Source organism: Pseudopodoces humilis, chromosome 14 (genome assembly GCF_049639895.1).
Source record: "Pseudopodoces humilis isolate 2021_Gansu_Grassland_sample_001 chromosome 14, ASM4963989v1, whole genome shotgun sequence".
Classification (NCBI taxonomy): Eukaryota; Metazoa; Chordata; class Aves; order Passeriformes; family Paridae; genus Pseudopodoces; species Pseudopodoces humilis.
In genome coordinates, this window is record NC_142213.1 from 10,650,963 (window position 1) to 10,663,993 (window position 13,031).

At 38.7% G+C, this 13,031-nt stretch overlaps 1 protein-coding gene across 4 annotated transcripts in view; it reads right to left on the bottom strand.

Annotated features, from left to right (window-relative positions):
* Positions 1-13,031, bottom strand: part of FTO (FTO alpha-ketoglutarate dependent dioxygenase) — a 219,797-nt gene that overhangs the window by 148,740 nt on the left and 58,026 nt on the right. For all 4 annotated transcript variants that reach the window (XR_015773746.1, XM_014255559.2, XM_088062156.1 and 1 more), the window contains exon 7: positions 8,385-8,504. Coding sequence is in view for 3 of the 4 variants with exons in the window: in XM_014255559.2 (XP_014111034.2) it covers positions 8,385-8,504 (120 nt within the window). In the remaining variant the exon portion in view is untranslated. The remainder of the gene's footprint in view (positions 1-8,384; positions 8,505-13,031) is intronic.

Genomic DNA, 13,031 nt, shown 5'->3' on the forward strand with positions numbered 1-13,031 from the left:
CACAATATTGGACAGAAGGATACCAAAAGGATCACAATGAGTTAACTTACTCTGCCATGTAAAAAAGTCTTATAATTCAGTTATCCAAGCTGAGTCCCACCACAACATCACAAAACAATTGACCTTCTAGCTAGCTGGTGAAGCTCTAATCCATTAGCATGTAGCACACAGCTTGAAGATCGAGCTAAAATGTAATTATTAGCAGTGTATATATGCATACATATATACACAAACACATAAAAATAATCACTTCAGTTTATTACACAATGATATTGATCCCTAGGCAGCTAGACACCATGAACTGATGCACTATTCCCAGCTATTAACAGTGCACTTTGTGGATCACTGCATGCTAAGCACAGAGCTGGATTCATCTCGAGCACAGCTCCACTGCTGCCATTCCTGTCCCGCAGCAACAATCCAGCCTGTTCTCACCATCCCCTTAATTGTTCTGCTCTATTACGGAAATTCAAAATGAGTCCTACCAAAACTAGTCTGATTGTGATAAACAATGACATTATTTTACTGGAATAATTTAAAAAATTTGCTACATTTAAACTTTATATTGGTGCCTCTGTTGTGAAAATTATATAGAGTTCAGATTGACTAGCAGTCCAAGGAAAACTGCCAAAATCTGGTGTTCACTTGTAACATCTGAGAAAAGCCAGTAATTATCTTCCTACTGCAGAATTGTAAACATTATAAACATTATTATATCTACAGCTTCAGGATCATTAAGCAGAAGCATGTGTAGTGACAAACAGAAAGTGCAAAAAAAGATTCATGCAAAAGCTCCTGAGAACAAGACCTGGAGACCTGGGAACTGACAGGAGACAATCAGAGTCAGCCAAAACACAGTCAGCTCTTTCTGAAACAGACAAAATTTGCCCATCTGACAAAAAAAAAACAAAACCAAAAACCAAACAAACAAAAAAACAAACAACTCCTAGGTGGCTCCATCTTATGGGATGGTAAAAATTTCTTGGTTTCCTTAAAATGCAGGATGTTCTCTCCCTAGTACATAGCCAATAAGTAATTGTCAGATAAAGAAAAAATCATAGCCTCATTTAATTGAGGAAGTTTAAGATCAGAAATTGTCTGCAATCCAAAACCAAAGTAAGACCTCAATGTTTTGATTGCCAGACTGATTTTGAAAACCACACCTAAGTTACTTGCAGGAGTTAAACAGAGGGTCAGTAAAAGAATTAGCACCTAATTCATCAGGGCATAATGCTCTCCATAGCAACTTCTGAAGCCAAGTTGTATTTCTTTACGTATAAAACGAAAGCTGCAAATTTGGCCAAAGATGAAGTAACTGCTAAAGAACACATTACAAAAATGCTATTCACCCATGATCTTGTTAGGAATTAGAAGGATCAGATAGGAAAGAAAGGGTATCAATGCAGCAACAGCAGCTTTCCAAAAGATGTCACCTCCTTCGCCTACCAAAGCCACTTGGAAAGTAAAGCAGCTGTGTTCTATTTCATAGTGGTTACAGAGCCACTAAAATACAATAGCAATAAAACCACATTTAGCAACACTAGCTGTATTAAAAAAAAATACAGCAATGTAGATGGTGACATTTTAGTCATACTGTCATTTGCTTTCATTTTCATTCAAAATCACAACTTACCCTAGTTTATAACAATCACAGTACAAATTATTCCTGCCAAACCACTGTAATTCACAGTTTTAACACTAAACCAAATCCTTCTTTTCTGTGTGGCATGTCCATAAACATATATACATAGATACAAATCCATAAGCTCTCTATCTGATCACTTCTAGGACTGAGTAAATAAGAACTAAAAATTATTTTACATATTGGTAATAACTGATCAATGTCTACATAGCATATAACATAAATTCTAAAGATACTGATTACTTTCTTTTCAAGAAATACCACTCCCAGTCTTCAAATATGGTCTTCTAGTAAGTTTTTTGACAAGGAAATAGATTTCTGAGAACATTAAAGCATATCACAGAATCTTCTGGGTTGGAAGGTACCTTAAAGACAATATAGTTCCAACCCCCCTTCCATGGGCAGGGACACCTTCCACAATCCCTGGTTGCTCCAAGCCCTATCCAACTTGGCCCTGAACATTTCCAGGGATGGAACAGCCACAGCTTCTCTGGGCAACCTGTGCCGGGGCCTTGACAGACTCTCAGTCAACAATTTCTTCCTAATACCCAAACTAAACCTGCCCTCCATCCATTTAAAACTGTTCCCCCTCATCCTGTCGCTCCACGCCCTTGTGAAAGACTTTGCAAAGAATAGTGAGGCTTATAAAACAATAGCTCGATGCTACAACATCATTATTTCCACAGCAAATAATAAGCCTCAATAAACACACTTGATAAAAAGCTCTTTTGTTATTCTAGTGTATATCCATCCAAGGTTTTGGGAGAACAAATTTGATTTCTGCTGATTGTGGTACATGCATTTATGCCTTAAACACTAGCACAGAACTCATTGCATTTTACATGCAAGTGCAGGTATTTAGAACACACAATTGCATACATCCAGGAGTATAAAAATAGTGAGGATCACAGAAAGAAGCCCTGTTACAGTAAGAAGAAAGCACAAGACAACAGAATTCTAGTATACCCAAATCTGCAGCTCCCTGAGGTCCAGTTATGTGCACAAGAACAACTACAGGTGTCAAACCTGTAGCTCAGGTGCACACCCACCTGAGGGAAGGCAGAGGCAGCACCCCACCATGGGCACAGCTCCACAGCCCACCCATGGTGCTCCCACCTGGGCCATCAGAGATGCACCTCACTGTCCCACGGGACACAAACAGCCCTAAACTTCTCCTGCCTTGAGCCAGCGTACATTACAACCCTAAGGTTGCCAGTGGGATTTTCCCAGAATGCTGTCGGAGTGGGAAGGCTGCCCTTGGAACAATTCCAGTTCGTAACAGAAATGTTATAGGGGTTCATATCAACGCAGCTCAGATCTCAGCCAGCTCACATAAGGGTTAAAAACAGAAAGTGCTATCCACTGGTTTGCTCTGATGTTCCCGTAGATATTGTCACTGGATGTATCCTCAGAAGAATTCTATTCAACACCTCTGTCTTTAAGTACAAAGCTGTAGGCTGTAGCAGCTTTAGGAAACATAAGTATCCTTTTTTCTGCTGCACAGTATCTGTGTGTGAAATTCTCTAAAGGGGTTTAAGTATTTACCCTGAACACTATCAGACAGTTTCTAAAATTTTCCTTATCCTGTTGCAGAAACACTTCAAAGAGAATCATAAACACAGTCTTTTGTGCTTTCAGCACACATGTTGTTTTGGAAGCTTAAGTCTGAATTCCCTCAGAATTGTAAATATTTTTTTTCCTCAAAGATGTGCAATACAACTTTACTTTTTTTTTTTTCTTTTTGCAGTTTCATTATGATTCTACTACAGACAATGCTAAATCCTTTCTCACATTTCTGACAGCTAAAAATATTGGGGTCAAAGAAATTATTGCCAGGAGGAAAAAAAAAATAAATAAAGTGTGAGTCTCCAGGATCAGGTTTTGTTGTTGTTGTTTAAGATAAAAGATACATTTCCAGAATCATCTGACTTCCAGTGTACGTAAAATATAATTTGCCAAAAATACATTTAAAGGCTCTGGCCTAAACAGACAAGGAGAGCCCCAAAAGACAATAAATAAGGGTAAAATCTGGGTCTTTGATCTGCCTTGTTGTACCTACATTTCACAGCACATTAGGCAAATCCCATCACCCATTGCCACATGGCCCTCCAATAAAGTGTGACACTGCAGTATCTGAGCACAACGGGAAAACCAGAAGAGAAATTAAAATAATACCTCAGAGTTCCTGGAATTTTGGCTGACAAGGTCAAACCAATTCAAGTGTCAGTTAAGTTGCTATGCAATTTCTGAAAGAAGCTAACCAACCAACCAGCCTGTTTGTGATCCCATTATCTATTTTTTTAAAAAATAATTGGTTAGTTGTTTATAGCGCCAAAGTCTACAAAAGCTAGGAGAATTCCTTGTAAAAGCATATTTTTTTCTTAGAGCTTTTCATGATTATCCAGGAACTGAAATGCTCTTGATTTAAATACATATTTAAACCCCTGCTTTAATTTGGGGAAAAAAAATGGCTCTGGGCTGAGATTTTGTAGCTCAAGTTTCAGCGTAGACTCAATTCTAACTGTCAGGCTGTAAGCCCCTGACAATAGTGGCTTATAGCTGAAACTATGACATACTTCATATATAGCAATAGGAGCAAACAATGAAACAGACCTCAAAAAGGAAAGAAAAATAATTTCAGAATAAATAGGCTTGCTCTCTGATTTCAATTCAGTTGAGTAAACCGATAAAAAGCCTGTTATTGAGAATAACAGTAATAACAAGACTAAAGATAGTTTTAAAAAAGTTTTACAAATCAAGACAAAAGTTGTGCAGGAAGATACCAGTCTGCATGAAATGCCACTTTGATCCTTCCACTTAACTGAGTGTGCACGCTTGTGCTCCTGCACTTCTACAAATTAAAAGGTGTGCTGCATTTCATTATCATCAGCTCTCTTTTAAGACGCCAAAAAAATGAAACAAATGGTGTAACAACTACTTGTGTTTCAGTTATCCCATTAAGAAATTACTTCCTCAAGATCTATGTTTCATTCCTTTAAGTAGTGCCTTCACTGCAGGCAAACAGTTGTGCTGTTAAATGTAACTCCAAGTCACTCACACTTTTCTCTACATTTCAGTTCCACGCTTTCTCTCGTCTTGCCAAATTCCTGCATAAATAGGTGGGATTAAATGGAGCCTAGCCTACCTAACATAATTATATATGTTGTGATTTTATACTGCAATGAAATTGATACATTTTAATAATGCCAGTCTTGGCTCTTTCCCACTAAAGTCAATAAAGGTTATTAAGGCCAACTGCCATATAAATACACTACTACATTGCTAAATGGACTGTCAAAGCAGGAAATACAATTCACACCATATAGCACTGTAAAGGTGGTTTTTTGTTGTTTTTTTTTTAAAGAACACTAGATATGTTTTTAAAAGCCTTCTAAAATTCAACATGTAAGTGTAGCCATATATGTTTACTTTTCACTCCACAAACAAAAATAATTTTATTGATTTACATTTTACTTTTCTCATGTGAATCGATCTAAAACAAAATAACCAAAAGACGACTGTTGGACTTCTGCAGTTCTTACAGATTTGGTGTGGTGGTTACAGATTTTCATAGCTAAAATAAATGTCAGATTGTAAGGTTTGCATGATATCAGACCCTGAGAGACAAATTGTCTCTGCGCTGAATCTCGGAACAGCTACAGCAAGACTTGCTCACATCACATGAGATTTCAGCTTTTCAGACTTCTCTTTACCCAGAAAGCAAAGCCTGTATGGTCTTTTTTCAAATGGTAACTCTCCCTTTGAATTCTGCAAGCATTTATCCTGATGTTGCAGGCGATAACGTGTTAATCTTGGATGACTTTTAAAAAAAACCCTCCAACATATGAATAGCCTTCATATTTTCAAGGGAGGGGGAGAAAAAAAGGAAGATTGGTTAAACTGCTTCGGATTTAATGGCTCATGAATTCGAGGTAATATTGTGGGAAATGTGAAGTTTTATCAGAATGTCATTCAAATGAAAGGTTTAACATTTACATCACAAGAGTGAGCTCTAAGTAAAACTATCCTCAGGGAAAGAAATGCCAGGAATAAACATTATGATAAAATTGTGTGCTTGCTATAACGTACAAAAATATTAAATAAAGCCCACAGGTTTGAAGACACTGGGCTAAACTTCCTGCAATATGATACTCTGCCCTGACAGAAGAGTAACTACAATTAGCAGAATCAGAGATCATTTTTGAAACTTTCTTTTCTTCTTTATAGCTGCTTTATTAAACAAGGGGAAAACCTAAAAAAAACACACAGAAGGTCCCCGAGACTGACTTTTGTATCACTCTAGACACATGTACAAAAACACTACATCAAAAGTCATTCAGCTCACACACAAAGGAAAAATACATTGCTTAAATTTTTAAGATCTTCCAAAACAAGACTAACAATTCTAAGACATTTTTACTTTTATCATTTTACATTACTTGATTTCTTTTTTTTAAAAAAAGAATCACCCAGCTAAAATTATAAATTTGGAGGGAAAAAAACCCATCAACTGCAAACCATTGGGTACCTTCAAAAACACCCTTTTGATTTAACTTAGCTGTGGAAGCTAAGCATGACCAAAACACCGAACTTTTTATGTTAAATGCTGCTGGATTTGTTAACCCACAATAGATTTCCTGTGTTTTGGAATCTCAGAGACCAGGGCTAGCTGGGAAGGACGGCGGGATGATTCCCCTGGCCAGGGATGGCTCCCAACAGTAACGTTGGGTTCCCAGGGATGAATCCTGATGGTAACACCACGTTCCCAGGGATAAATCCCAGTGGTAACACCGCATTTCCAGGGACGAATCCCGATGGTAATGCTGTGTTTCCAGGGATGGTGCCTGACGGTAACACCGCATTTCCAGGGATGAATCCCGATGGTAATGCTGTGTTTCCAGGGATGGTGCCCGGCGGTAATGCCACGTTTCCAGGGATGAATCCCTACGGTAACGCTGCATTTCCAGGGATGATTCCCGACGGTAACACCATGTTCCCAGGGATGTCTCCCGATGGCAAAGCCGCATTTCCAGGGCCACATCAGTCGGGCCACATTGCAGCCGCAGCTCAACATTGCCCCCCAGCGGCCCCTGCGAGCAACGCAGCGCAAAACGCGGGGTCTGTCCCCAAAACCAGCGCCAGGGCTGAACACAGCGAGCATCAAATTTACCTAGAGACTCAGCAAAACAGGCATTCTCAATTAACAGTCTCTTCTGTCTCCTCCAATAGCTGAAATTAATTGTGATTAATATGTTATAAGTCATAAAACATTAAAGCGGTTCTTAAAATATAAATTAGAAGCAGCTTCTGTCTTGGCCCAAGCTTCGGTTTGCTGATAAATATCATCCCCAGGCCTGTTGAAAGGAGATACACTGACGCCACCATGTTTCTAATTAGAGACACATGGCAGTGTCACACCGATTGCAGAAAACCTAACCCTTGAGAGTTCCAGAGTTTGCTGTTTTTCCATGTTTTCAACACACAATGGATATGAAATATCAAACATTCTTGTCTCTACCTCATCTAAGCCTGTGTTACAAGAGAGTAAGTTGTCATTTGAAAGAAAAACAAACCAAAAGATTTTTTTTAAATTATAAGGGTCATTCAAGAATGTGAGCACACAAGAACACAAAAATGAGGGGAAAAAACCCCAAACACATAAGTAAGTTATATTTTCTCTCCTTTCGTAGGAAAATTCCATATTCACTGATTTCTTGTGGCAACTAATTCCACAACTGAAATGCCCACTTTTCCAGGCGTGTTTTCCAAGTCTGAAATCAGCCACTGCTGGGGAAGCTCACAAATCATTTGAGCAGCTGAGTCCCAGTATTTCCTGTGAGACTCAAGAGCACATTCTCGTTGCACCACATCTCCAGAGCCTCAAACACACCCCTGGTACAAACCATACTCAGCATCCTCCGCTACAGTACCAACTCTTCCAAGCCAGTACAGGCAAACTGAGGCTCATTTATGCTGTGGCCAGCAGGAACGACCAAGAAGCAGCTTCTGATCAGACGGATGGAGAGGAGAACAATGGGTTTGCCAGCACAGCCCCTTCAGAGTGCAAATCCAGAAACAGGCACCCTAGCAACTGCTCTCAAACTTTGACAGCACAGGCTCTCACCTGAGGCTCTGCATAGACAGCAGCAGCAACAGGGTAACAGTGTTTGGCACTGGATCCCTTTTCAAGGAATGCACAATGTACTTTAAAGTACCCAGAAATCATTATTACATTTACTCTTGAGATAATCCCCTCTTGCAGGTTCTGGCTATGGTTTAAGTGTGCAGGTGAACCACAGACAGTTGTACTTCCAGGTCACCAATTTTGTTCTCAACTTTCCTCAGACACGTGCACCACTGCTGTCATTAGCAGAGCTGTCTGTCTGGGTGTTGAACAAAAAAGTTGACAACACATAGCATTTGTGTGGTGTAATATATGGCTGTCATCTTGTGAGGCTTGAAAAGGCTCATATGAGGCTTTTATGAGGCTTTCAAACTTTAAAAACAAGCAAAGCCAAGAACTAACTAAAATCCTGGCGTTTTGGATCTGATTGTCCTCACATTTCTTCTGGCTACTGGGGGATAAAAGTAAGAGGAGACAGTGAAAGGCTGACATTGATTCTGCTTCTCATATGTTCTGAATAAAGTCTAAAACCCATTACTACAGTACAATTAAAAACATAATTGTGACTGCTCTCAGAATTAAGCCCTAGAGGCTTTAGACTTTAAAACTAGTACTTACCATAATCTCCAGTTTTCTCCAAAATTCTTCCAGTTTAGCCATAGGCTTAAGCCACCAATCAGTGCACTTCAAATACCTCTTGCCTTGGAACCAAAACTGCCTAAGCCACTCAAATTCAACCTGCAAGATAAAAGCATATGGCACCATAAATATCCACAGTCCTTATCTGGGGCAGGAATGGGGTAATGCAAGAATACAGCTACACCTGAACAGTCCCATAGAAAAGGAGACAGTTACTAAAGCAGGTAATTTCAAAACACACCCTTACACCCAGCTGTTTATTTATATTCCACATCCATCTGTGACCTGAGCTACTCTATTCAAACACAGAGAGGTACAAAACTCTCTTTTTCCCCCCCTGTTTTTTACATGATGTACATGTACAACAAACATTAAAAATTCCAGTCAAATATGTGCCAACTCTGGCTTATTGTGATTAACACTGTGGATTTCAAATTGTTTCAGTCATAGAAGACTGAAAAAAGTTTGCAGTAGTAATATAGCCCAGTTGCTATGGAATGAGAGGGTGGCAGACAAGGAATCACAGCCTCTCATCCTTCACCAGACAGCCCAGTTACCAGAGATGTGCTTTTCTTTAAGATTAATCCATAGTTCTCATCTTTAGAACTCCGTATCTACCTTTGTTGTGGAAGTTATGTTTCACACTGAGTTCAAAGCTGCTTTAATCATTATTTGTACCACAAAGAAGATTTGTTTAGCCCTGCTCAACTCTGAAGATGCAAACAAAGACAACCTACCAAGGTGAAAGAATAAAGAAAACTGCCCAAAGCTGTCATCTAACGCTCCCTTTCCTGCAAGAGAAAACTGAACAGTACAGACATCTGAACGTGGTCCAGTTAACATTAACTAAATGTTTGGTCAATACATTTAAGATTACAATAAAAAAAAATAGTATAAAAAGAATATTAAAGCAAATTTGTTAGTAAAATATAACATTAGTTGGCTGATACAGATCTTAAAATGCTTAAAAAATCCTGACTGCTAGCCAGTGACTTTTTAGCAGAGAAGTTTGATGACATCCTTCCTAAAAAGAAAAAAAAAAAAATAAAGCTGAAGGAAACTGTGCTTCCTCTATAATATTAATGAGGCATGAAGGACCCAGTCATGGTTTGGTAAAAAAAAAAAATCAGTATATGCAGCTTTGGGATAGCTGAGCATATCATTCAATTCATATCATTCAATTAGAATTCTAAGAACTCTTTTTTTTCCTTCACTACTTTTTCAGTTTTTTGGCCTCTAACATGTCATGTCTGACAAACTGGTTCCATGACATTAATCATGGGGCCATTAATCAATGAAAAAAAATTATTTTTATTTAAATCAATGTTAAAATATGACTCATCATAGATCTATTTCAGTCAATCTGATTTTTACCTAATCATATTGATTTGTTGCAATAATCTATGTAATTTCACTCTAATTGCAGTCTGGCATATTGGCCAAGATTTAAATCCCATACAAAATATATATAATTTGACATAAAAGAGTCGCTTTTTAGGTCTAAGACAAAGTTTTGCAACAAGCTAATTCATTTTCTGCAGGATTAGCTGGTCTTATCAGAGGTCAGTGTGCACCTAACTGCAACAAGAGGCTGTTTAATGATGTGGACTGGTGTCTCACACAGCTATCAAACTCTGCTCTGCATTCATTTCACAGCATCTCTGTTTAGCTCTAACCTGGGTTAATAAATTGGTCTTGGGGACAAAAGCAATGTTTCACCTTCCAAGGTGGCCACCAAGCTGCTTGACAAGTGTCTGCTCTGAACTATGACCTCTGAACAGATAACTGTTCATTCTGAGAAAAAATTATCTTGATGAAGCAAGGGTGACATGATTTATCTTCTGCAGTAACTTTTTTCTGTAGCAGGAACTCGCTCCTCCTGGCTTGTCTCCTTCCATGCACAGGAGAAGCTGTGCCAGTAAAAAACCTCAACACTAAATACTGGAGAGAGACAAAAAGCTCATTTCTACCCTTATTGGAATGGAAGTTAGAGAACATTCATCTTCTGTGACAAAAATCTCAAGTTAGCAGCTCTTGCTTATAATTTTGTCAGTTTTAATTTGGAGACTCCCATACATGAGAACTTTAGTTAACTTTACTAGTAACTAACTAACTAACTTTAGTTATCATTAGAAAGTATTTTACATGACTGAAGAGGACACAGCTTAAACATATTTACATATAAAAATATATAGGCTGAGTGCCTGAGGAAAAATTTTCATCTTATAATTGACTTTCACTTATAACTTACATCTGTGCAAGTAAGTTCAGAATCAGGCCTCATATGTTTGATCTCAACATATTTGCAAGTTGTCTTTTAAGCAATGATTAAAGGCCATTTTTAGGTTACTGTCAATACTGGGTAGTAAAAGGCCAACAGTAGCATTTGACATTTTGTGAGGCAATGCTCCTCAGCCAATTATTTAAAAGTACTGATTATTAAATGCCACACATGAAGGTGATCTATATTTTCTCTCTGCCATACTAGCTAGCCACCAACCATGCTGTCAGCTCACTGTAATGTGCTAAAACATATTAACCTTCCTTTGGCTGCCTACACCTCTCCCTTTCCCATCCGTGACCTCAGTGCCTAACACCACATCCCTTCAACTCAGCTAGCCCAGCCTTTCTACCTCCCCGGCCATTCTCCAAGCTCAATTTATCTACTGCTGCCATAAAAACATTTGCTGTAGGCAAAAGTGAGTACCTCACAAGCAACAGGGCACCTAATTCAGTCTCTAGCTTTAATTATGGTAATCAGGATCTGATTATCACAGCTGAGCAAATACCTTGATGTGAACAAACCCCTACCTTTCAAACTTCAGGACTTAGTTTGAAACCTGCCATATTTTCAACACAATCCCATGACTTCCTCTGGTGTTTTACTACACTGAGAACATCTGAATATTAGTTTGGTGCTGGCAAATACAGAAGCCTTGAAAGGACCTCACACAACATGAACTATCAGCAGATTTTGCATATAGTCAGAGCAAGAAAATTTGTTTTGAAATGTGAGGAACTGGCTGGTGAAGATCTCTTCTGCCGATTTATTTTTATATGTATGAGTATTTACATGATCTGTCCAGCAGTATTTAGTTTCTTTAAAAAGAATTTAGTTGCCAGGGGTTTTCACCAGGTGCCCTGTAGCTCTGTTCGGGACATACTCAGCTGCTGGTTATGTTTAGGAAAGCCAAGCAGGAGAAAAGTAGTAGTAGGAGCAAGACATTTCCATTCAGAGAATTGTGCAAGATAATTTCTTTTGGGATAAATTATTCCTGACCAAACAACAATCTGATTGTGACTGTGTGCAAGTATAGTCTATTGTACTTGCACAGGCTATTTTACAGGTTATTGTACTCCAGAGCTGCCAGGTAACTACATCTGTTCACCATTCTACACCTCTGCCACTGAAGGATTTGTTCAGACTGCAAGGCCATAAGCTACACAGACAAACTGCCTGTGAACACCCTTAATTAAGGTTATCTTTACTTACAACTACAAAGTACACACTGCTAGCGAAGTGACTCACACATCTAACACACAGCACACACCTTGCAATTACTCAGATATTCCTTTGAAGGCTGTTTTAGTGAGGGAGACCATGACAACAAAGCTAGGTTTAAAGAAATACTAAACTTCCACCTGGCTGCCCACTAAAGATGCTTAAATCCTCCTCAGGTTAGCATCTTACTATTTAAACAGGAATATCTCTGTCAAGACATCCAAGACAGGGTCCTGAAAAATGAACTCTGGGAAATCCAGTAAAGACACCCCCCCACATACTCTTTTAGAGATTTCTCTGCCCCCCACAAAACTGGAAAAAAATGAAGTCTCCACCTATGCTTCATATCCTCAGTTCAAACACACTTTATCAGCAAAGCAAGTCAATTTTCCTGCCCAGGAGTACAAAAGTGAAGGCACAGAATCATTCCTCATTCTTTCAGACCCACTCTTAGGCTTTTTCCCTTGAGCAGATACAGATAATTCATCCAGGCCTGATTTGGCAGAGCAGTTAATTCCAGCACAGACTGCGAATCTGCTAAACTAGTATATTTTAGCTCGGTACTGGGATGGCTCTGTTCTGGTTAATGTTCTCTGATGATCACTTTGGAAGTAGCAGTAAGGGGGTAAAAAGAATGAACCCGTAGCATTTCAGGAAGATGAAGAACCAAGAAGAATGGCTGCATCTAGTTATAAGAGTTAAAACTGAAGAACTTCAGTTATGACAATATTTAAAAATAAAATACAACATCATCACCTCTAGATACTATATCATTTCAAGCTCATGATCTCTGGTTGAGAGGAAGAGGAAAAGAATTGCAAGGAGCTTAATAGCACAGAAAGCTGTTTACCAGAAATGCACAGGCAAAACTGGGAAACTGGGTGGCAGCTCTCCATCAATCCTACAGAGATTTCTATTTTAGTTATTATTTTGATTTTGCATTAAAAATTGGTACTAAACTAAGAGCGTGAAATTAAAGGCTCATTTTCATCAGTAAGCAGTTAGATTCTTTAAAGAAACAAAACAGTCTCTTGCTCTTCCACCTGCTTGATAAAGTTTGAACCTAAAACCTGTATTAGTGCCTGAAAGGACAAAGATCTCTCATACAAGAAGGTAGGAAGCTT